The sequence below is a fragment of the Eleutherodactylus coqui genome, chromosome 11, assembly GCF_035609145.1.
Source record: "Eleutherodactylus coqui strain aEleCoq1 chromosome 11, aEleCoq1.hap1, whole genome shotgun sequence".
Classification (NCBI taxonomy): domain Eukaryota; kingdom Metazoa; phylum Chordata; class Amphibia; order Anura; family Eleutherodactylidae; genus Eleutherodactylus; species Eleutherodactylus coqui.
The window spans coordinates 32,045,853-32,067,111 of NC_089847.1; the positions used below are offsets into that span (position 1 = coordinate 32,045,853).

The following is a 21,259-nucleotide window of genomic DNA, read 5'->3' on the forward strand; positions in this document are numbered from 1 at the left end:
CAGGCAGATGATCAGAGCAGGTGGAGTCAAAGCAAAATGTATTTAATATAACAGGCTGAGGTCAGGAGAGGCAAAGTTCAGGAAAGCTGGATAATAAGGCAGAAGGTCCAAACTGGGAAACAAACAGATACTGAAACAACTTCCGTTGAATGGTAAGAACTTACTCTTAAGAAAATGTTCTGTGTCACAGTTTATTTGCCTTTCAATTGCTTTTCAACAGTTTTTCTGTTAATGACTTGTAGAAAGTTATTACAGTTAAGTTAAACTTTGCATTAGTCCTCATGCACACGGGCGGAATTGATTTGTGGCATCCGCGTGGGAGATACGCAAATCAAGCCGCCCATAGGAACACATGCGCGCCTGCAGAGAAGCTAAAAGCATGCGGATGTGATTTTTTTTCCCCCCTGGCGTGCGTATCACACACGCAGGAAGAAATTGCAGCATGCTTTATTTTCCTGCGGATCACGCAAGGACAGCTTTCATTGAAGTCAATGAAAGTCATCTGACCCGCGGCTCACCCGCAGCTGTCACTGCGGACATGCTGCGGATGCGCAGGAATGCAGGAGATTTTTTAAAAAAGGTACTGCGCACACGCCGGGCGCGTCTGGTGTCGTGCCCGAATGCATCCGCCGTGCTGTAGAATGAAGGTCCAGCTGCGACGGAGGAGACCCGTGCCGGATCTGGAGAGGTAAGATGTCCATGTCTGGTACGGGCGAATTCCGCTGCAGGATTCAGCAGTGGAATCCGTGCGTGCCCGTGTGCATGAGGACGAGCCAGGATAGGCTGGTTGCAGGAAAACTGGATGCGCAGGCTGGCTTTTAAGGGGCAGACCAAGTGCAAACATCCTATGAGCAGAGGAAACATCAGGATGGATATTGTGGCATCTGCTGCACATGAGTCCAGGAGAATGCCAACAATCAGAGAGTAAAATGGTGGGAGGAAGCGCCGTCAGCCACAACCAACGGACATAACATTCTTGCAAAGTACAGTTCTATAGTGCTGACTATAGGGTCAAAGTTTTTTTTCTATGATCCTGACCCAGGAACCAAGTGAAGGTCCTTATTGTGGTGCCACATGCTATTCGTATGGCTCTATCCTTTGAACTAAAATATACATTATTGTATCTGTAGCTTCTAACAGTTAGGGGATCATATGAAGCCAGACAGAGAATCACGGTCTCTGCTAGGCTGCCACTGTTCTAAAGCATTAGAAGTTCTTACCATTAGTTTTGTGATGGTTCAGATACTGTCCTCTGTAAAACTTGCATGTTGAATTATCACCTTTACAGATCCCGCAGGCATCCAAAGTTGCTTTTGATCCAAGAACATAATCACACCCTACAAGCTGGCAGCGGAATATACAGAAATGAGATGTGCGTTAGGAGACCGTGAGTGTCAGAACGTATCATATCACAGGATGCGGAGAGATCATTTCTTTATGCTGTCTCTGAGCCAAAGTGAAATTAAAATCCATTCACTTTCCTGCACAGTACATTTAGTAAGATGATATTTTACACCACAACAGATAATAGAAATCTGGATGCAACCAATTAATTAAGTACTTAGTTAAAGGCCGTTCTGCGGTTAATATGAATTACACATCATCTATTCTGACATTTTACAGTAGTTTTATGTTTCAGAGTCAGATGAAATTGCTGTTTCTGTGAACTTGCGCTCTGATGTTATTGCATGGTGAACAATACTCAGCACTTGATCTAGCCACAGGGATTGCATATATTGCAAATCATATTAGAAAATATGCAAATTTTACCAAAATTAGAATTTCAGAGGTTCAGAATTTTTTTTAAGGGGCTTGTCTCAAAACCTTTTTTTATTGAAGCCATCGCATGGATCAGCTGATCTGCAAGGGTCTAGTCTTAGAAACCGCTTGTGATCAGCTGTTATTGCTGGGGCAAGCTATGGCCAGCCACACATTTGCCCTTCAGCAGTAATGTATTAAAGGGATTGTACTAGAAGAGCAAGTTATCCTCTACCTACAGGATAGGTGAAAACTTGATGTTCGGTGTGGATCTGATTGCTGAGACCCCCACCAGTCCCGAGAATGGGGGTCCTCTATCCCTCCTCACTGCTGGCTTACTGTACCCCCTGTAGTGAGGCGGAGACTGAAAGGAGTACTGGTCATGCAAGTGCACTGCCACATCATTCACTTTCAATGGGACTGCGGAGATAGAAGAGCAGCAAGAACTCGAATATTTCCATCAGCCCCATTAAAATAAATGGAATGTTGACCACACATGGGTGGAAAAATGATCTCACAGTGGCAGGCAGATGGAGAAACCCGAGCCTTATTCTTGAAAAACTTTTGTCCCGGGACAGGAGGGGCAGATGGTATATTACAGGCAGTTGTTCTCTACTCCTCCTCCGATCCACCAGTTTTGTCCCTGTTTCCAGACGTCCAAGATGATTGCAGCAATTTTCTACCTAATGCACACTATTCCACTGCTCTCTGATTGGCCAGTGCTGATCACAAGAGTAGCTCTGACCAATCATAGAGGAGGAATAATGCATTGGTAATTTAACAGTACCAATGCACTATTGAGACTAGATAGTCTGAAGATTGTTTCGGCCTTCCTGGACGACCAAAAACAGGACCCAGAACCAGCATATCAAAAAGACATGGGAAAAAAAGATGGATCCAGGGACAGCACCTGGAGTTCCCTGCTTTTCACCCGATCAATTTTGATCTAGTCTTTCCTGCGGGGACCCCCAGACCATTACCCTAGTCTCTGTTAAGAGACAGCTGCTGTACTTGGTCAGGTTTTCAATAAGGCAGTACCAGAGAGTATAGACAGGGACATAGTCATAGAACAGAGCCAGAGTCAAGGCAGAAAAAATACTTTCACAACTTAGATCAGGCCAAGGGTCAGGACAGACAGTAGACAAGGAAAGTGTTGTGAACTAACAAGCTAAGGTCAGGATTGGAGAGGTTAAGATAGTGGGTGATTCAGGCACAGATCAAAAACCAGGAGGTCAGACAAAAAAATACTTACAGCATCACATAGTATGGAGACTGATTGCTCAGGTACCTGCTGATGGGCAGAGTAGCTCTAAATAGCCCAGAACTTGTCACGATTGATTGGGGAGTGGAAAGCAGGGTGCGCATGCTGGCCCTTAAAGAGATGGCATACGCACCTTATAAGGGCAAGGAAACTGACAGAAAATGTAGCAAATGCCATAGACAACTTGAGAAATATGGAGCTGGCCGCATCCAACAGCAGGAGAATATAGGGGATGTTGTCAGCCATGACCAGTGGCCATATGTTGCGGACAGCGAGTGTGGACCCACTGTGTCAACCAATCGGTTTGACTTTAGGCTAAATCTAAGGGCGTTATTCTGCCAGCTCCCTGCTATTCACCTTTTAACCCCTGTGCAGGGATCTAGCCTTTTGCTGCGGGGAACCGAACAGACCACTACCTCTTGGAATACTCCTAGCGTGGTTGGCAGCTGACTCCCAAGAGTCAGAAGCACTGATGCACAGCACCATGAACAGGATGGACTGCAAACAGGATAAAGAGCAGGCAGCAAAGTTAGAGGTGGGAAAGGTATGCTGGGTGACAGAGAGTATATAGATACAAGTACAGGATAAAGAGTAGACAGTGAAGTCAGAGATAGGAAAGCTATGCCGGATGACAGAGATAAACACATAAACAGAATCTGATGCAAAGTCAGAAAGGCAGAAAATATACAGGATAAAGCAGATAATAAAGTCAGAAACAGGTGACCTATATATGCTGGGTGTCTGAGACAAACACACAACAACACTCGGGCAAAGAGAGAGGGATCCCCAACTCAGCTAAATAGGCAGGCAATAACCATTTACCCTGCAGCTAGGCTGAGAGCACTGAGAACAGTTAACTCCTGCAGTGCTGATGGAAAGTAGAAGCAAGGAGTCCATTCATTCAGGAGGAGCAGAGTGATGCCCACGTCTCCCCGGAATAGCAAGAGTGTGGCAGACTGGGTAGCTGACCTAACACTATAATACAGATGACTCCATTAAAGGCAAATGTTCTCCATAAAGTCCGGACAACAGCTTAGTGTAACTAAACTTAGCAAAAACATTGGCAATGTAATAACAAAGGTTTTACCTCACAACTGCCGTCAATACAAACGTCAAGTCCATTGAAAGAGCATGGTGTTCCATCTCTTACTTTGTTGGATAACGCGAAGAAAAAATCAAAATCTTCAGCTGTACAGTACAGCTTGCAGATGTTCTCCTCTGAAACACACAAGAGATTCCCACCAAAACTGTTATTAACTGTACTGAATAATACAACTATAATTTCAACAGTGATAAATATCTTGACCCAAGCCATTGACTCACGATCCTTTTTAGACTTTTGAAATTCCTCCTAGAAACTCATCTTGAAATAAAGATCAAAAGAAGGTGACAGGACAATACTAATATGGTTCATCTAGAAATGGAGATATTTCCTTTGATAAGTACAGCATGAGCCCAGGCTCTGACGCCATAATGGGCCACAACACAGCAGAGAACAACCACATTTGGAAGTAACTATGAAGTCAGGGACTTGCCACTATGGTCTATATCTTATGAGATGATCACAAATAAGTCGATAAACCTTATTAATGACATATCCTGTGTATGATACAATTAAAAGTGGACACCATATGTTGGGTTGGTGAATAGAGATGAGCGAACGTACTCGTTTCGAGTAATTACTCGATCGAGCATCGCTATTTGAGTACCTGGCTACTCGGGTGCAAAGATTCGGGGGGCGCCGGGGAGCGGGGGATGGCGTGGTGGAGCGGGGGGTAGCAGTGGGGAACAGGGGGGAGCTCTCTCTCTCTAACTCTCCCCCCCACTCCCCTCTGCAACCCCCCGCTCCCTCACGGCGCCCCCAGAATCTTTGCATCCGAGTAGAGAAGTACTCGAAAATTGCGGTGCTCGAGTGAAAAAGGGGCGTGGCCGAGTACGTTCGCTCATCTCTATTGGTGAACCATCAAAATCGTTTCTTCTTATGGACACAAGGACCTAAAATCAGACACTGTCTGAAGTGGTCTGAAATGTTTGTTAAATAGATTATTAATAAACCCAAGATTGTGGATCAAAGAGGAAATACTTGAAGGCTGCATGTAGACACTTGCAGCAGTTTTGGCACGGGTGGGACAGAAACATGTCAGAAATATTTCAAGAATCCAAATTATAAACTAAAGTAAGTTTTCTAATGAGAAAAATACTAAGTAGACTGAACTCAACCAGAGCCTAAGAAGAATATCAATTCAACTTTTTCTACTATACACCTCACCTTCCACCTTGGTGTAGGGCTTCCATTTGTAGTACCACCCTCTGAACGGCTTGCTGTTGTATTCGGCACACTGCTGTGCTCGGAAGTCCAGAGTGTTAGTAGGACAAGGCTGAGCATTACAAATCTGATAAATCCGGCTTGAACCCTGGCAGTATTTTCCTCCATGCTGAGGCCTATTATATAAATAACATTGTATCAGTTGACACTTGCACTAATTATTATTCTGATTGGTCATAGAATTCATCCAGGATAATCAAAAATGAATGTCTTACACTGGGTTATTGCAGAATCTCTCCTGATACTTCACTCCGGCACCACAGTCTCTGGAACACTGGGACCAAGCTGACCAATCTGACCATCCTCCAGTCACCGGTCTTGGTCCATTGTCTCCAAATCTCACACACTGTCCCCTTCGGCACCACTGTGATAGAAATTGTATTATTGCCCCTGAAGTGTGATAACACTTAGTAATGACTCAGATTGATATTACAGGACAGCATTGTAAGTATTCATAAACTCATAGCCTAGGAATAAAGACTTTTCCATTTTCTAACATGACAGGCGGGTGGAGGTGTCCATGGTATTAAAAGAGAAGACTCTTACCATATTTAGACCACACACTGTGCCCTCTGCTGCTGGCATAAACTTTGTCTCACACCTATGGCCAGATTTGTGGCACCACAGAGATTTACATATATCCTACAGAGAAAAAAAAGTATATGTCGATATACATATTTCCAACTTATCTTCCGCTCTTCTAGGGGTTATGAGTGTATGCAAAGCCATATGTAACCATATATCCTTACACGTTACGGCCACCCTAAATTAATGTCACTTGTAGTGTTAGATTTCGGATTGTTAATATGGGTGTATTTAAAGACATTCTTCAGTTTTGACTTTGTTTAACCATTGTTGTGCCCAACTTACAGGAAATGGGCATCACTTAAAGGAGAAGTCAGCCATGATATACTTACTGGCATGCCAAACTGAAATGTCTTTTAATCCCCGGCGAATACAATAGTTTTTATACTTTTTTTCATCTTTGTTTTCTCCTCCCTACTTTCAAAAAATCATAACTTTTTATTTTTCTGTAGTTTCCTGAGAACTTGTTTTCTCTGGGACTAGTTGTATTCTTCATTGGTGCTGTTTAAAGTACCATATTATGCACTCAAGAATTTATAAACAGTTCTAAGTTGAGTGAAATAGAAAAAAAAAATACAATTGCGACATTTTTTGGGGGGAGGGGGGGTATCTTGTTTTAATGACATATACACTGTGGCGAAAACAACATGATAACTTTATTCAGTGAGTCAGTGCAATTATGACGATATCAGATTTAAAAAATATATATTTTTTGTCAACATCTTCTGACCACTCTAAGTTTTTCCAGTTCATAATTCTGGTGTTGTGTATATTTTTTTGATGGTGTTCACTATGCTGGATAAATTATGTATTATTTTCATAAACCAGACTTTTATAGATATGGTGATAACAAATGTTTTTTGTTTTTATGTCAATTGAATTTTTTTTTATTCTGTATTTTTTAGGATAGAAGTGGGGCGCAGCACAATGCTAAACATGGACAATATCTGGAAAAGTAGGGATATTGGCATCACAACTAACGCAGGATAGTGTAAACCATCACCCTCCCCATAGCCATGTATGGATGTGAAAGCTGGACTGCAAAAAAAAGCTGATAGAAGGAGGATTGATGCGTTGGAGCTGCAGTGCTGTCGAAAGCTTGACAGCGAGAGGAACAGAGAAGTCTGGAATCATATAAAACCTGATATATCACTGGAGGACAAGATCCGGGCTCACAGATTTTGGCCATGTAATGCAAGCAGAGGCGCTAGAAAAATCTACAATGCTTGGACAGATCAGCGGCAAAAGAAGACCTGGCGCCAAAGGACACAATGGCTGATACTGTCAGAGCTGATACTGGCATGGATATCACACAACTGAAAGAAGCAGTGCAAAATCAAAAAACATGGAGGGAGCTCGCCTTTAGGGTCGCCGAGGGTCATGAATGACTAAACCGCATTTCCACTTTTTTCTCTTAGTTCCCGTAGGGGACATAGACTATTGATCATTTGATATCTTTAGTATTGCAGCATATTGCATTTCCGTAAGTAATCTATTAAGAAACTTCAATAGACAGGCAGGAATATCTTAATAGTCAGAAATACATGGCAACCCTGGGGGTCTTCACAAGGCCCTGAGCTGCCATGACACCCAAAAAGGTACTCTACAGTCTCAATGCAGGGAGCTGTTTGGGACATTTAAATGCCAATCAGGACATTTAAATATCGCTGTAAGAACTGACAGCACAGTTTATATGGTTAACAGAAATGATCAGCATTATCTCCGGTTGCAGCTGCTGTGGCCGAGTGCCGCCTGCCATGTATAGATTGCGCTTGGCTCCAGAACCAGCGCCATACAATCTAAGCACATAACCCTGTACATATATAGCCAATGTCAGCAAAGGGTTAAATAATGACAATGAGCTTAAAGGGGTTTTCCAAGATGTAGACTTATCTCCTCTGCACAGGACAGAGGGTAAGTGTCTGTTTGGTGATGGTCCAGTGGATGAATTGAGCACCAGCCAAACATAGTTGCTGCTGCTCCATTCATCCCTATGGGACTGACGAATAGAAGAAAAAGTACAGAGCTCAGCTGTCTTTGATAGTATCATGGAGATAAATAGAGCAGCCGCATGCTTTCTTTATCGCCATTCATACAGGGGGTCGGTGGTGGTCTCAGCAGTCAGAATCCAGCTGATCAGACACTTATCCCTAGTCCTATGAATAGGGCATTAGTTTATATGTTGGGACAATTCATCTTAAGTTCATGTGTGTTACATGTGTGCTGGATGTAAAAACACCTAGTCTGGATCGAATTTAGTGTACAAAACAAACAGATATGCGCACAATATATAAAAGCGAAGAACACAAAATATTTATAAGGAAACCAAAAGAGGGCAAAGAGGAAATCTGACCCTAACCTACTAATGCAATGAGACCCTACCTAAACATGGATCATTTGCCCTGATGAGGGCGACCCCACGTCAGAAGTTTGGTGCGACCCTGACTCTCCATAGTTGGAAATAGGAATGATATTTGCTACAATAAGTAACAATACATGCGGTATAGATGTTAAACAACATGCAAAGAAGTAGATCTAATATTAATGCAGAAACAACAAGTCAAGAGATAAATGTTATAACACCCCAAAAATCTAACACCGAACAGACTTATTTGCTAATGGAACAGGACAGGAACTGCTAACTAAACTAGAAACCCTTTCAGACTAGAAGTATAACTGGCTTCCTCTAAGAGGAGGAGCTTAAATAATTGTGGATCATGTGAGCTGAGGCTGACACCATGACGTCACCATGGTCCCGATCCAACACGGCTGGCGAGCTGTGACAGTGTGCCTTTTACTTATCACTATAGCTGGAAAACACCTGGTTGGGATTAGTAAATTGCATTTGAGAACCACTTATCACTGGCACTTTTTCCAAACCCTGCACTTAAACAGTAAGGGCTTAGTCACACGGGCGCCGATGCGCCCATGTGACTAAGTCCTAAGGAATAATGGACTAAGGGTATTTCACAAGTGGCTGCAGAGAATCACTACTGTTGATAATTTGAGAATGATCATTTTTTGGGTTCCATAATTGAGGAGATCAGCCAACCAACGAATGTTTGTTCATTCGTTGGCTAATCAGGTGCAGCTTCAAATTGCCCAATGACAGGTCCAACGAGCGTTCTAACAAATATGGTGCCCGACTTTCTGCCCATGTAAAAGTGCCTTAACTACATCACCTCACTGAGTCTTTTCCAAAAACTACTTTAAATGATTCTGCAAAGGCTAAAAACATAGTTGATGCCACATTTTGTATTCACTTTAAGCCCCTTCTTATACATCCCTATGGTGAACAATTGTTGACATACTGTAAGCAATGTGATGTATCATAAAGCCAACTTTTGTTCTTCTTTGATTTACTCCAGTGATCCCTGAATCATCTGGAGATCCCATTAGTAATGCAGAACAGCCTTGGCTACAGGAAAGACATGATAAGAGTTTACGTACCTTTACAAAACTCAGGCTACACTGCTTCGCTTTTGGTCCAAATTGCCATTTACACTGAGTGTCAGCATCATAGATCTGTCCGGGCAGCTTCTCAGGATACTGGAAATGGCCTAATTGCTTTGGCTCGTCAACAAGACAGGAGGATTGAGCTGTGCTGTGATGGGATTCAGTGTGAATGATTTCCTCATAGACAATTGTTATAACTGGTTTAAATTCAGTTGAGTCATGCTTTATCAAATGACAATTTAGTGAAATTGATCCAATTTTAACCAAAGCGGATGGGTTTGCAATCTAAATTCTGTATATCACTGAGACTTTAACTTGATGTAATGTGCTCCTAACACCCGGCTGAATGTGCATTTATTTACTGTTACTGCCGAAAGTAGAGAAATGTACAGAAAACACAATATTTTATGCAAAAAAAAAGGCAAGCTCAGATACATGCTTATGACTACAGATTGTAGATTAACAATATCCACAGGATACATTGGGTCTGATCACTGTGAACCCCAACTGGAAATGCCTATCTCCCCAGAAAGACTGCCACTGTGAAAAAGACATAGACAGTATGGGGGCCAAGCATGTGCACTGCCGCTCATCACAAGTCTATGATAGATGGAGAATGAGCATGCTTAGCCTTTTCCTTACACCCAATAGTGTATAGTAGGTGCTCTGCCAATATTCTATACAACTCCTGCTCACTACAGCCGTACTAGGAGGGAGGGATGATGGACCCTTGTATTGGCAATTTGTTAAGGTTCCAATGGTCAGACTCCAAGATGTTGGTTAGTATAGATAAGTGGAATATCTCTTTAAAAGAGTTTTTCAGAGAGATACTACTGAAGACTTATCTTGGGTCATCAATAGTTGATTGGCTTGTGCCCATCGCTCTGTACCCAGGTTAATCAGCTGATCCGGCACGAGCTGTCAGTGCCACAACATATAGGGGTACGGAGCAGAAGCTGCTGCTCCAGTCCCTGTGTAGTAGCCAGAGCAAGTTAGGGTCCCGATAAAATCAATGATAGCTGTACCTGCAGTTACAAGCGCTGGCCACTACACAGGGATCGGAGCAGCAGCTTCAGTTCCCAACCCCTATATTTAGCGGCAATGACAGTGGGCGCCTGATCAGCTGGGGACACGAATGGCAGATCCCAGCTGATCAACAGCTGACTGAAGATATATCATCAATAGTATTTCCCTGGAAGACCCCTTTATTGTCAATTTGGCCTAAGGGTGGTTTTATGCTGAATTTCACAGTATCCGGCTGAGGTATACAGCAGGATTTCATAATATATACCTCCAATATACACCTCAGATGAATGCCCCTGTATAGGCTTACAGTGGCATCCATCACCCATAGGCTTGCATCGTAAAAAAAAAAAAGGACACCGTTTGGTATACATTCTATTACTAGATGATTCTGCATAGAATAGCTCAGCAGACCGAGCAAAAAAATGTATACTGACATATGCAGGCCTGGGAGAGGCCCCAGAACACTCTTTTGGCCTATGTCAGGTGAACTGGGGACTACAGAAACATGTGTTGTACGCGTTGGGAGCTTTCCAGGTGTGTACAGCAAGCAGACACTACAAAACACGATGTGAAAGAACCCAGAGATCTTAAAATAAAACCTTCAATTCCAAAATAACTTGTGACATATCACTGAGACCCAATTTCATCAGGCTGGACCCCACAAAGTCTTTGAGGTAATGGGTTATGTTTCTCATTAATGCACCCAAACTCCTTTAACACATTAATGCGACCAAGACAACCATGGCCTTGGATGTCTCACAAATGCATGAAAACTAGAACAAATAATTAGTAAGACCCAGTCAAATTCCAGTTGTCATATGTCACCCATTAAAGACCCCTTTCAGGACCTGGCGACTCCATACATTATATGAACAGTCCATGAGAGCAGGTAAGAACAAAACCAAGAAAAGTTTTACCACTATTAAGCCAATAAATCCATCTGGAGCTCAATTTTAAGGTCATACAAGATGCATTATGTTACTACGCCGACCTGGAACTTTACAATAAAAGAAAACATATGGCTGTATGGATCTTGGGAATTTTTTAGATTCATGCCAACATGTATTCAGTCCAGTCTCCCAAGATGTTCCAACTTGTACAGAAATTCTGTTAAGTCGTTAACAGGAAACAAGAGTAAAAATGGAAGGTGTTGGTTAACAGCAACACCTGGAGATTGAAACAAAAGGTCATTTTTTTCTGAATTGTTCCATTTTCAGAGAACAAGAGGAACATCTGGTTTGCTCTTCTTCAGCAGTAACGTGATGCAGACTTGGGACCGACTTTGACAGACGTGATAGATAAAAGAACTAATAAAATTTGCCAGTTACAATCCTACTGGAATTCTTGGGAGCTTTATTAGCACATATAAAATTCAGAAACTCAAACACACTTATTGAAAACATTTCCAGGCTATGTTTGTCAGTCAGTCATCCTCACCTGAGGAACTCCTTCAGATACTGTCTACTGCAAGCCGACCAGGAAAAAACACCATTGTTTCCAGACAAAGTGGGGGACATGATGTTACCCTCAGCCTTTCTACAAGGATTTCCTTCGCCATCATGAACCATTCCAAAACTAATAAAAGGGAAAAACCAAAAAAACTTTATTAAAGTTAACTTTTTATATTTTCCAACATTCACTAAACATGCATTGAGTAAAAATGAGTCAAAAAAGTCCAGAAGAACCATCCAAGTATCTTTTTTAGGTTGTATTCGAGTTTCAATTGTATGTAACGTTAGAACTTCCAGCACGACACAGAGGTTGGGTAAACTATGTTTTGGGTACACCCTTTGGTCGAGATAATGCAGTAGTAATGGTTGACCCATCATTAGGGTTTACCAATCATGTTGGGTTCCAATATTTTGATGTGTAGAGCAAGAAAGGTCATAAAAATATCTAAATGGTTACTCTGGTCAGGGTGAAAATTAGCATTTTGGAGTTACAGTCCTTTTCCATGGAGTGATTTGCTCCCGTAGACAGTGCTGATCAACGAGATCAGCACTCATCTACCAGGCCTTTACACAAACCAATTCAGACTCTTTGCAGGATGAACACTCATTCATACTATCATTTGTCTCTCATCAGCGTTGTCGGCAGCACATCCCCTATTAACACAGTGAGATGTGCAGCCAACGATTATTTATTTTTCAGCTGCACAATCAGCTAATGAGTGAGCGTTTGTTTGCTTCTCAGCTGATCGGGTGCAATTTTACACAGAGCACCAGTCAGCCAAATGAGAGTTCATATGATTGTTTGTGCCCAAGTGTCAGTCTGTGTAAAATGGACTTTAGTTAATTGCAACTAATTTGCTTCCCACCCATGGTTAGGAACTATTTGCACAAGTACTTAGAATTTTATCAGTGACTCAACCAATGAAATAGTGTAGAGTTGCTAAAGAGTTAAAATGGTTCTTTCGGTATTTTATATTTTTGTATTTTGTACTTTTTAAACTTTTGAAAATATTAAAAAAGTTAAAAAATTAGTGTTCTCCTAATAAAACAACCCCTCTTCTTAAAGAATCCGCCAGGGATATTCTGATCAGCATGCATGCGACTGTCAAACCCTCCTACTATTAGCTTATATCCTTCCCCAAAAATAAGAACCTGTATAATATTAATTTTTGCCCCAAAAGAGGCGCTAGATCTTTTTTTTAAGGGATATCTTATTATACTATCAAGCCGGTTCGGTCCAGGTCCCTCCCAATGCTCTCAGGAGCTTCAACGTGCTTCTTGAAGTCCTCAGCCGCTCACAGAAGATCACTTTCTGGTTAAGGGATTCATAAATTCCACCTGCAGAAAGCGATAGCTGTAACTCGTTCTCGAGCGCTGCTCAGCCAAGCAATGCAGTGCTCGATCAACCTATGCGATGGCTGTGATTGGTTGATCGAGTGCTGCATTGATTGGCTGAGCAGTGGCTGATGAACCACGGCATTGATTGGCCAATTCCTATCTCTCTCACTCTCTTCCCTGCTACCCCCGCTACCCCTCGCCGCCCCCCAGAGCACTCTCGGAAAAGAATGCAGTTACTCGAGAAGAGCGAGGCTCGCTCGAGTAACTGACTTATCCAAGCATGCTCGCTCATCTCTGATTAGGATAACTGGTGTTATTACAGAAGTTGTAGTAATGCACATAAATAAGGCTATTAGTAGTTCTATACATGTATAATATTTAATGCACTTACTTGTGGCCAGACTCATGAGCAATTGTAAATGCCAGACCTAAACCTGTGTCTTCATTTATGGTACAACTGCGATATTTACTGCACATACCATTAATTGGAGCAAAACCTAATAATAGAAATACAAAAACTTGATCAATGTTAAGAATCAACTTCTATTTGCAAAAGTAGCACCTCAAAAAAATGTATCTTTCAGTTTGCTTAAAGGCTGTATACACCCTCACAGCCACATTTTTGTATTGTCCCAGTGCGTCCAAAATGAAAAATTAAGCAACTTTGCAATAAATCTTGATTAGTGATGTGTTTGAAAAGTTCAGTTCGCCTAACTTTTTCAAAAAGTTTATTTGGTCCGAATTAGTTCGAACCAAGTTGGAAGTTCAACAAAACCACTAAAACTGGTGTACAACGCAGTGCAAGAGCCATAAAAACCCTGGGTGTCACTCTGAGAGCTTTTATGGCTCTTAGAAAGTGTTATACATCGGTGTTCAGGACTAGTTGTTGAGTGAACTGGACCAGTAGAACCCTGTTTAGGGTAGAACATTGCTACAAGCTCGGTTTAGTTTCATGTTGAACCGAATTTTTAGCAAGCTTCAATCCAAAACAAGGTCCTACTGGTTCGGTTCGCTTAACACTAGTTTTGATTAATAAGTTCCTATGATTCTTCTTCCACAATTCCTATGGAGACCTATGTGTTTCCATGCTAATAAATAAACTCCACAGATCCTGCAGTATTAAATAAAGTCTGCACAGATCCTACAGCCTGCTCCTGCAGTTATCTGTCATATATATATATATATATATATATATATATATATATATATATACATATATATATACTAAGTTACAAGAAGTAAGGGACTGGAGGAATGAGTATGACTGCAGGATCAGACTACACTGGGTTTGCTTGTAGTCTGTTACCATGGAGACACATGGGTGTGCATATGAGTTGTAAAGATAAATAAATATTAATCAAGAATGTTTTTCATTTTGAATGCATCGGAACGCTAAAAATGTGGTTGGAAAGCTAAGTAATAGGTGAAAGAACTAAATACAAGGGGGGCACCCAAAAGAAACAGGAATCTTCTACTGATTGGCATGGTGATACTAGTACAGGCTGGTAGCTAGACAAAATAGGTGAAAAATTTAACAACTTGTTGAAAAGATCACTTGAGCAGAACGCAACCTTCCCCACCAACATCAAACAACATGGCAAACCGGGTCAGAAGGGTTTCGAAGACATTCACCTAGCAGCAGAAGCCTGTACTAGTAATGATCACCAGAAGAAGATTCCTGTATCTTTTGGGTACCCCCTCAAATGTCAACATAAATACATAAATGTGGTCCTTTTTTTTGGCTCATTAAGGACTATTCACCTAAAGTGTCACACGGTTCATTTTTCCAGGAACAGATATCCAGTCCTGTCAACAGGATGGCGTGATCATGTCTCTTCCCATTCTTGCCTATCAGAGCAGATTGCCATTGGCAGAAATTATGTAGGGATTGATCGGCATGATGAGTGATCTTAAGTCCAGCCTGTAAAGAAAAGGAGGGGGGGGGGGCATTTATACATCGTATTAGGAAAGACAACAAGTAATATAAGTGCCACTTACTGAAAACTAGGGATTGAATTGAGCTTTAGTGTTTTGCTTCTATGTCTGTTAGAAAAAAGACTAATTTAAAAATGACTTTGGGTCGTATTATCAGTAGAGATGAGCGAGCATACTCGATAAGGCAAACTACTCGAGCGAGTACTGCCTTATTTGAGTACCTGCCCGCTCGTCTCTAAAGATTCGGCTGCCGGCGGGGGGCGGGGAGGAACGGAGGGGAGATCTCTCTCTCCCTCCCTCCCCCCCGCTCCCCACTGCTCACCGCCACAACTTACCTGTCACCCGTGTCGGCAGCCAAATCTTTAGAGACGAGCTGGCAGATACTCAACTAAGGCACTACTCGCTCGAGTAGTTTGCCTTATCGAGTATACTCGCTCATCTCTAATTATCAGTTATCAAGAGTAGGATGGATTTTTCATACTGGACACTGCAAATAGAGAAACCTGCTCTATTTCATTACTATGACACCAAACAAAATCCTAATTGTAGGTATGTAATAATCTATATCTATATAGCGCCAACAGCACTGTACAAATCAAAGGGAACATGTACAGGCAAAATCAGACATTACATATAGTATTAAACTAAAACAATTCAAACAGTAGGAGTAAGGGCCCTGTTCACAAGAGCTGACATTTGAAGAGACAATAGTGGTGACTCTAGAAGGTCTGTACAATGGGCAAGCCATTTTTTATACAAGTAGGGTTGTATACATAAAGCTGTATTAGCCAGTCAGCCAGTATCAGTGCATATGCAGGTATGAAGTGTATAAGGGTGTATGGGGTGTGGGGGCGGGGGATACTGAAATTTGGTACAGACGGAGATTGTAGAAACAACATAAACTGAGAAGCGTTAGATAAGGGGATATGATAGGGCTCCCTAAAGTGATGAGTTTTTAGGGCACACTTAAAACTATGGGTATTGGTGATGAACCCAATTGTCGGGGATAAGTGCATATGTGTATTTTTACTACCTCTTTTAACTTATTATAGGTGCTCAGTTAACCTCAGTTGTGTTGAGCTGAACCCTCGCATAGTCTTGAGAAAGAGCAAAGAAAATGGCAGTATATTCGGGTGCTAGAACTGGTATGCCAACTTTTTTAAACCCCCGCCCCCATCCCCCAAAACCACTTATACGCAGGAGTCCTTTCATTCAGCTGTGGGCTCAGTGTAAGGGCTCATAATCGATATTGCTGCACATTCACAGCACAAAAAAAGTTATTTGATATATTTGGCCAGAAAGATTGGTCATGTTATAGACTGTGTAGTAAATCAGGAAGATAAAAGACTTACTGGTTCCTCTTCTAGGAGTAACAGACTCACAACAACAATATTAATGTCACTTCCGATGGTCCCATCCTTGAATAGGCTAGATACCTAACCAAATGTACAAAGACAAAAGAAGATACCAATATTTATGTGGATTTACTCTCCTATTCTTTACATATCCACAATTACTATATCATTCCTTGTATACTTGGACGATCACATTAGTTGAAAAGACTTTACAAAGAAACAAAAAGAATGGATTGCAGTTTTTTGGGAATTCAAAAACATCCTGTAGTAACATTGTAGAATACTAAGTCATACATAAGGCCATTAGCTTACCATGTTCATCACTGTCAGGATGTAGGTGGTCACTCCTTCCTTGCCATGTTTCTCCACCATTTTTTTATCTGCCACTACAAGGGTTTCGACAACCAAACTCCCACCATGCGGAGATTTTACTGCAGAGCGCTTAGATCGAGATAGACGGACTTCTTCATCTGGCTTATATTTGGCGTTATTTCTATTCAAATCTAGAAATAAAGGAGTAGTAGAATAATCGTGATATAGCCAGAAGCAATGTAGTCTAAAAGTGATAACACTAAAAGGAACGTCAATAGAGACGTTTAGAGATGAGCCAACCTACTTGGTTCGGGTGTTTTTGAACTCGAGCACTGCTTTTTCTGAGTAACTCACTACTCGGACGAAAAGATTCGGGGGGCGCCAGGGGTGAGCGGGGGGTTGCAGAGGGGAGTGGGGGGGGGAGAGAGAGAGCTCCCCCCTGTTCCCTACTGCTACCCCTGCTCCACCACGCCTCCCCCCGACACCCCCCGAATCTTTTCGTCCGAGTAGTGAGTTACTTGGAAAAAGCGATGCTCGAGTTCAAAAACACCCGAACCAAGTAGGTTTGCTCATCTCTAAACGTCAACCATCATGTTGGTAATAATCCAAATCAAGAAAGATAGATAGATAGATAGATAGATAGATAGATAGATAGATAGATAGATAGATAGATAGATAGATAGAAGATAAATAGATAGATAGATAGATAGATAGATAGGAGATAGATATGAGATAGATAGATAAATAGATAGGAGATAAATAGATAGATAGATAGATAGATAGATAGATAGATAGATAGATAGATAGATATGAGATAGATAGATAGATATGGCATAGATAGATAGATAGATAGATAGATATGAGATAGATAGATAGATAGATAGATAGATAGATAGATAGATAGATAGATAGATATGAGATAGATAGATAGATAGATAGATAGATAGATAGATAGATATGAAATAGATAGATAGATAGATAGATAGATAGATAGATATGAGATAGATAGATATGAGATAGATAGATAGATAGATATGAGATAGATAGATAAATAGATCGAGCAGAGATATATATTAAATAGGTAGGTTTTATCTACTTACATGTTTTGCGTTTTCCACAAAAATGTTGTTTTTGGGCAGTACCGTATGACTGGTTTGCTGTGCTGTAAAGTTGCTTTCCTGAGTGAAGATTTACTTCAGTTTCTACTGATCGTTTATACAGTACATGGGGGTGATGTCCTTCAGGAGAGGTAAAGTTGTGCTCTTCTGCAAGATGCTGTGGTAACGGGGATATAAAATACTCACTTGAACGTGTCCTTAAGAAACCTGACTGAAAACAATAGATTTAATTAGCGCAGTTCATTATATGACGCATTTTAAAAATAAAAGAACTGTATCATAGAAATGAGATCAATACATGTTATACTAATGGTGCACAATGTATACTGGCTGCTAATTACTACCAACACTAACGTGTTTCTGCATAAAGACAGATTGGCGTCATGGATAACATCATGGGTTCTAGGTACCTGCCAATGTCTATTTATCTATCTATCCCATATCTATCTATCTATCTATCTATCTATCTATCTATCTATCTATCTATCTATCTATCTATCTATCTCATATCTATCTATCTATCTATCTATCTATCTATCTATCTATCTATCTATCTATCTATCTCATATCTATCTATCTATCTCATATCTATCTATCTATCTATCTATCTCATATCTATCTATCTATCTCTCATATCTATCTATCTATCTATCTCATATCTATCTATCTATCTCATATCTATCTATCTATCTATCTCATATCTATCTATCTATCTAATATCTATCTCATATCTATCTATCTCATATCTATCTATCTATCTCATATCTATCTATCTATCTATCTATCTCATATCTATCTATCTATCTCATATCTATCTATCTATCTATCTATCTATCTCTCATATCTATCTATCTATCTATCTATCTATCTATCTATCTATCTATCTATCTATCTATCTATCTATCTATCTAATATCTATCTATCTCATATCTATCTATCTATTTATCTATCTCTCTATTGTAGGTACATGAAACAAATTCAACAAATCTTGATGCCATTCATTTTCCTTTGACATTAAATCCCATTCCCCCTGGAATTTATCATTTTATAGTTTACCGCACTGCATTACTTGGCCTGATACCAGGAGCATAGATCTTTATTACCTATTTACTTAAGGATGTATCATTTAGAGTGCGCTGTCACTCTCAAATATCCACAATGAGAACACTTGACTGCTGCAAGAAGAATTATTCTAGAGCTTAAGGGCTTCTTCAGACAGACGTGATTTCGGAACGTTTTACGGGCTTGAAAATCACACCTGCAAAACGTGATGAAACAAAACCACTGATTTCAATGGTTTCATTTTCATGGCGTTATTGCTACATGCGAGAAATAATAGGCCTTGCCGTATCTTTCTCGCATGTTGTTTTTATTCATGCGAGAAAAGATACGGCAGGACCTACGTTTTTGTTTTTCTTTTTACAATAGTAAGAAGTTTAAACGGTAAAACAAAAAAAGGCTCTGGACTGGTTCATGCGGAAATACCTTCCGTAGCGGCGAGCGTACTTGCGCATGCGCCCATCTGAAGATGCCCTAGGGCCTTGTGCACATAGGTATATTTTCTGTTCACATTGTTATGTCTCGTTTGTATACTCAGACGTGGGTTTGCTTCCGCACCAATTTCATGCACATTAATAACGTTGCATACCCATATCATAGACCGAATTAAGCCATTACTGCGTTCTCACACAGACGTATTTGCCCGTGCAATGAGCAGATAATAGAACCTATTGTTTTCAATGGTTTCATTCTCATTTTCGCTTTTGTGCGTGCAAAAAAAACTGTGTTCTCTATTTTAGTGTGCATTTATAACCAAAGGTCCAATAGGAGTCAATGGGGGTGCGCACCCAAGACTGCGCAATTGTGTTAGATGCTACGCAATTTCAATGGGAAAAAAACACGGGGACTGATTAGGTCAAATAGCCTTTTGACTTGGGGAGCGGTTATGTCCTGCGCCCATGTGAACGATCCTGATTATCGTGAAAAGTACAGTAAAATGCACTGATATGCGTGCGATAGTGCGACGATCATAGCAGAAAAACGTTTTGCCTTTTGCCTCTGTTTTGCACATATGCTTGTGGAAAGCCGCCCTTAATCTTTATGGAATCTCAGAAAAACGCAGAAAATATGCAGATAATTGCGTAATCACTGCATTATTTGCGCCTTTTGTCAGGAGATAGTGAAGAAAATGTGACATAAATTGGCACAACACGGGCGCAAAAAAACACATGCGTGCCAAAAACGCACCAAATAAACACCAAAACGCACACATACACACATTGAGAATAGTGTACTTTTTAGGGACCATTATTACATATGCGGGTGTGCATGAGGCCTTGGGCTGTATTCACAAGGGCGAATGGGATTTCGGATGTAGGATTTTCCATGTGATTTTCTTGCTATTTTCATGTGGTTTTCACAAGCAGTTTTCACATGGGTGAAAAATGCGCACTTTTATTACACGTTTTTCTCTTTTTTTTAATGTGGTCCCCATTGTAACCTGTGTTAAAAACATATCGCATTCGAATGAAAATTGCATGCAAATTGTATGGCATGTGTTTGTGATCCATTTTTTAAAGCTTCTATAGAATATAATGGGAGATTTTTGAGGAAAAATCACATGAAAACAGGACATGCCGCGATTTTTCTAACTTGGACTATCGGTTCAAGAGAAAAATCACTTGTGTAAGTTAACCGATTCAAGCGAATGGGTTCTTTTTCCGTCAAGGTCCTCTCCATCCCGGAATCAGTCAGAACTTGCACAGGAAGTGCCCCTGTGAATACGCCCTAAGGGATTGTTCTCATGGGCACACCCTTCAGCGGAACGCATTTGCGCTATGAATGAGGTGCTTTTACTTGCCTGTTTCTGCATTTTACTGTACTTTTTTGTGCATGCACAGCCAGTTCCCGCACCCTAAATTAAAGGGGTACTTAATATATGATGGGGTCTGATGAGGTCCTGATTAGAGATGAGCGAGCATACTCGCTAAGGACAATTGCTCGATCGAGCATTGCCCTTAGCGAGTACCTGCCCGCTCGGAAGAAAAGGTTCGGCTGCTGGCGTGGGTGAGAGGTAAGTTGCAGCAGTGAGCAGGGGGGAGCGGGGGGGGAGAGAGAGATCTCCTCTCCGTTCCTCCCCGCTCTCCCCCGCCGCTCCCTGCCCGCCGCCGGCAGCCGAATCTTTTCTTCCAAGCGGGCAGGTACTCGCTAAGGGCAATGCTCGATCGAGTAATTGCCCTTAGCGAGTAGGCTCGCTCATCTCTAGTCCAGATGTGTTCTTTTCACCAAGGTTTTGTGCATACTATTGCGTATATCACATACGCATTTGCACACCCTGC

The 21,259-nt window shown here is 41.2% G+C and overlaps 1 protein-coding gene across 1 annotated transcript in view; it reads right to left on the minus strand.

Moving 5' to 3' along the window:
* Positions 1 to 21,259, minus strand: part of ADAMTS18 (ADAM metallopeptidase with thrombospondin type 1 motif 18) — a 91,746-nt gene that overhangs the window by 26,344 nt on the left and 44,143 nt on the right. Inside the window, exons 4-15 of the mRNA XM_066583601.1 lie at positions 17,904 to 18,132; positions 16,804 to 16,994; positions 16,489 to 16,572; positions 14,963 to 15,122; positions 13,593 to 13,698; positions 11,850 to 11,987; positions 9,381 to 9,534; positions 5,892 to 5,987; positions 5,561 to 5,709; positions 5,289 to 5,461; positions 4,107 to 4,237; positions 1,221 to 1,344 (exon numbers count right to left, since the gene is read on the minus strand). Of these exons, the coding sequence (XP_066439698.1) occupies positions 1,221 to 1,344; positions 4,107 to 4,237; positions 5,289 to 5,461; positions 5,561 to 5,709; positions 5,892 to 5,987; positions 9,381 to 9,534; positions 11,850 to 11,987; positions 13,593 to 13,698; positions 14,963 to 15,122; positions 16,489 to 16,572; positions 16,804 to 16,994; positions 17,904 to 18,132 (1,735 nt within the window). The remainder of the gene's footprint in view (positions 1 to 1,220; positions 1,345 to 4,106; positions 4,238 to 5,288; positions 5,462 to 5,560; positions 5,710 to 5,891; positions 5,988 to 9,380; positions 9,535 to 11,849; positions 11,988 to 13,592; positions 13,699 to 14,962; positions 15,123 to 16,488; positions 16,573 to 16,803; positions 16,995 to 17,903; positions 18,133 to 21,259) is intronic.